This window comes from Cryptotermes secundus, unplaced genomic scaffold (genome assembly GCF_002891405.2).
Source record: "Cryptotermes secundus unplaced genomic scaffold, Csec_1.0 scaffold204, whole genome shotgun sequence".
Lineage (NCBI taxonomy): Eukaryota > Metazoa > Arthropoda > Insecta > Blattodea > Kalotermitidae > Cryptotermes > Cryptotermes secundus.
In genome coordinates this window covers 579,232-583,673 of record NW_019738351.1, presented here as the reverse complement: position 1 = coordinate 583,673, position 4,442 = coordinate 579,232, and the positions used below count along the sequence as shown (strand labels likewise).

The window sequence follows — 4,442 nt, the reverse complement described above, 5'->3', positions numbered from 1 at the left end:
TCCTTCTCTCCCTCGCACTACATGTTTCGGCATAATAATGCCATCTTCAGGTGCTTACTTATCCACGTCAAACCAGTTCATTGCATGCCATGTTCACACATTAAAATAACTAAAATATGTATCTATCATATACATTGTCCAACGTTAAAAATATTAAAATTGTTCAGGATACCACATCGCTACGTCGCCCCTCACTACGTCAGTCACGCCCATTCTCCTTTGTTGGAGCACTCCTTCACTATCTTGTGTGTTGTGGTTTTGTTGTGTCGTGCTCCTGCGACTGCGTGTGTTATACTGTTGGGCTTCCTGGGTATGTGTGTGTGTTCTGTCTTCGTTTTGAGTGAGTTTATAATTTTAAATGAAGTCCAACAATCGGTGGGTGCATCATTTCAGGAAGAAAGCCATAAAGTTGAAGAAGCTCTAACTTCTAACAAACAGGGGCAAATACTGAAACAGCGTTATAAAAGACAGGGAAACCTGCAGTTTTAGGGAAAAGCACGTATACAGAACATGCGGCAAGTATATCAAAGAAGCCGCGTAGATGCGAGAAAAATAAAAATAAATCAATAATGAAAACTATGATATAACAACAACTGTGGGTAAATAATTTACGTTTAATTTCCTAGAATACAACACTACACTACATAAAAAATCACGGCATGTAATAAAGAATAAACAAGCATCATCTTATTTAATCAGTGCAGTGGCTGAGAATAAAACACAAGCATATGAAACACGGTAACTGGGATAAAATAAAACGAATAAAATTCGACAATTAATTTCTTACAATAGGTAAAAGTTTGCGTCACACCTTTCACCTTGTGACGGCACACCGGTTGCTGAACACTGCATTATACTATCTCGACATGACACAGGCCATATTGTACGAAGGAGAACATCATGTGACGTCATGTAATAAAGAATAAACAAGCATCATCTTATTTAATCAGTGCAGTGGCTGAGAATAAAACACAAGCATATGAAACACGGTAACTGGGATAAAATAAAACGAATAAAATTCGACAATTAATTTCTTACAATAGGTAAAAGTTCGCGTCACACCTTTCACCTTGTGACGGCACACCGGTTGCTGAACACTGCATTATACTATCTCGACATGACACAGGCCATATTGTACGAAGGAGAACACCATGTGACGTCACCGTGCTAGCAGATGGTGTGGGCACTACATAGCAACAGCTGTACATATCACGTATCATGACACCACCTCTATTGTTGCATGTGGGCATTACCTAGCAACGGCTCATGTTTGATGCTATCCAGTCTGAACTACTGATAGCATCGTTAAATAACATGATGTTCCTTATACATTATCCTGTGTTTCCTACTTAACTTTGTCCGTCTCAGATCCACATATTTTTCCTGAGCACTTTGGTTCGAAAATCTTGAAAACTTGCAGTTTATATCATCCTTTCCTCACAGAAATAAACAATATTTTACAGCATCATAAAAACCCCACTGATAAAGCAATTTGCATACATGCATGTATGTAAGCAGGTAAGATAACAGGTTTTGAAGAATTTCATGTTCTTTGAATTAAATTATAATGCACAGTTTCTGACTGTATCTTTAAATTACATGCAGTTATGTGAAACATCCAGAGGGTCGCCGAGTCACTTCAGAATTCCTCCAGAACGGCCACTACCAGGTGGAGGTGATGGGGAACCGTTACAATGTCACTGTCCACTTCAAGAGCCCATTTGATCCAAATGGGAAACGGCTATTAGGAATATATGACGAACAGTTACCAGTCAGACAGTGAAACCTCATTGATTTTACTGCTGACAAGAGCAGCTTTATTCTTACAGCCCCAAGCCATACCTCTCTTACTGATAGATCCACTATTAAAACAACAGGTGGGCTGCTTCATAGAAAGTGAGTAACACAAGGGACCACTGTGCCCATCATATTTGGAATAAAATGTTAAATACTTGTAATTCTCTAGAGATTTGTGACAGCGGTCTGTTTATTTTACATTTATCATATTGGACATAGGCCACAGTCTGGAGTATATTTGAAACTTTGCATGCCAAAAGCTGATTCAATCAGCTCGGCATACTCACATGAAAACTGTTGTGACTGCAGCAGTGTCTCACATGATTTCTTTTAAATTATTTAATGACTCTGGCAGTAGTGAGATTATACAGCATTGATTCAGCCAAGAGAGGTCACCAAACACTACATACCAGTGTTTAGAAGACAAAAGAGGTTTCCCACTGTCTCCATCTGTGCCTGTTCAAAGATAATCTCCAGGTGTATTGTGGGTATTCCTGTGGAATGGTATTCACCCCCAAACAGCCTATAATTTCTATGGTGAAGCTTGACAGATGGTTAAAATACATGGAGTTTCAGAAACTGTACAGGTTAGGTGTGGTGGGGAAGTGAATGAGTTCTACTCAGGCCTGCTAAAAGGAAGCCAGTGTTTGAAATTAAACTCCATCTAACAAGCCAAACTAAGTAGGTTTCCTCCCCTTCACATGCGGACATGCACACACTTGGTGATAAACAGATCCACTTTCTGAAACTCTGTGTATTTTAAATATAACCCAGGTGATGGAAAATGTCCAACATAATACGTGTTTGTGCATTTCTTAATATATGTATTAGGCATATACAAGAATGACTTTTGCAGTTCACGATGATAATTTGAAAGAAAAGAAAAGAATTTGATAATTGATATGAGAATTCTTACTAGACTAGTTTCTCTTTATTGCAGTCACAAATTATAACAAAAGCGACTTTTTCTCATTACATTAAGGTGTAGTACTTAATCGCATTTCATATCAGAGTTATTTTCTGTGAAAATTTATCATTAACTGTATTATAAAAAAATTAATTCTGGGACCTGTTTTTGTTCATGTAGAATTGTGATGAACTGGCCAGATTGTGTGATTAACATGCAAAGCAAAAGCAGTTATCTGAAAATTCTGGAAGTTCAAGACTTAATTTAATAGCAGTCCTTATTGCCATTGCACCATTCATATATTTAACTGAAAAATACCATCTAATGCAACAAGTCATTTAATCAATGAATGGATATTGTATTGTCTTTCATGTTTCAGCTCTTAAACCATCACACAGTACACACCTTCCACACTATTCAGAACAAGTTTTACTACACAAATAAATGGATACGTACAAAAAGAACACACATATATCAAAACCAGCATACAATTACTTTTTCAGATCACACAACCAAAGACCTTGTTCCACTATGATTTAGTAGCAATGACAACTATCAGAAATTTTAATAATAAATAAATATGTTAACATACAAAATTATACTTTAATATGAAAACAGATCACTTATACATGACCAAATAAACCAACATTTTAAAAAATACATCAGGAAGAACTTTACTTAATCCTAATTGTATTTCAACTTAATGTAAATTAAAATTAATTTTAACCTCATATATTTTAAGTTTGCATATGAACTACTGAGGCACTTTGCTACAAGCTGGAAGGGTGCGGGTTCGATTCCTGATGAGATCACTGGATTTTTCAATTTACCTAATCCTTCCAGCCGCACTATGGCCCTAGGGTCAACTCAGCCGCTAACAGAAATGAGTACCAGGAATCTTCCTGCAGGGTCCAGGGCAGCCAGTGCGTAAGGCTGACAGCCTCGCTGCCATCTGTGAGGTGATTTGTCTAGATAATGTGGGACCCTCAACGTCTCACAACCCTATGGGCCTCCATAGCTTGTTACAGGGATAGCTTTACTTTTTTTTACTGGCAGAGATCATCTTGACATTATCTTTTCCCACAGATGTCTGTCAGGCATTGTATCTGGGACAGGTTCAGAAATCTAACTGTTTGGTTGATCTACATTTCTTGCTAAGATTAGCTGGAACATATTTTGTTTGACAAATACCCATCTAAGCTCATTTTAAATGAATTGAGCCAACAAGTCAGGAATTGTTCTGCCGATCTTTTGCGACAGGAATGGATTATTTAGAAATTCCTTGTATTGGGAAGCACTGTCGCTGCAATTGTTCAGCTGGTCCTTCAAATGAAGATTAGCCACAAGAAAGTCCCTCTCCTCATCACCACAGAACTGAAACTGTGGCTGTAGCTGTTAGTACATTACAGCACAGTATACTATATGCACCACCTGCTTCAACATTACAGACTCTGCTGCTTGTCCACACAGTGTATTTATGTGTTTTTGTATGATTCTTGGAATACACAGCAATTATTTCTCTAAATACAGTTGGCTAGTTGGTCTTTGAAACACTGTGTGTTTTCTGTGATGGAGGAGCCGAATTTTTTAATATTATTTAGATGAACATCATACTTCAAAGGTTCAAACTGTTACCTGATCTTGATAATTGTATAAGTATCTATTTTGTTCTCACCCTTTACATAAAACCAAATTCTGTAGAACTCCACTGGGTATTATTAGATTAAGGAAATTATAA

General features: G+C 37.3%; 1 protein-coding gene across 1 annotated transcript in view; it reads left to right on the top strand.

Annotated features, from left to right (window-relative positions):
- LOC111870733 (sarcosine dehydrogenase, mitochondrial) overlaps positions 1-3,539 on the top strand; it is a 39,417-nt gene extending 35,878 nt beyond the window's left edge. The window contains exon 17 of the mRNA XM_023863241.2: positions 1,606-3,539. Within this exon, the coding sequence (XP_023719009.1) occupies positions 1,606-1,783 (178 nt within the window). The 3' untranslated portion in view covers positions 1,784-3,539. The remainder of the gene's footprint in view (positions 1-1,605) is intronic.
- The last annotated feature ends 903 nt before the right edge of the window (positions 3,540-4,442 follow it).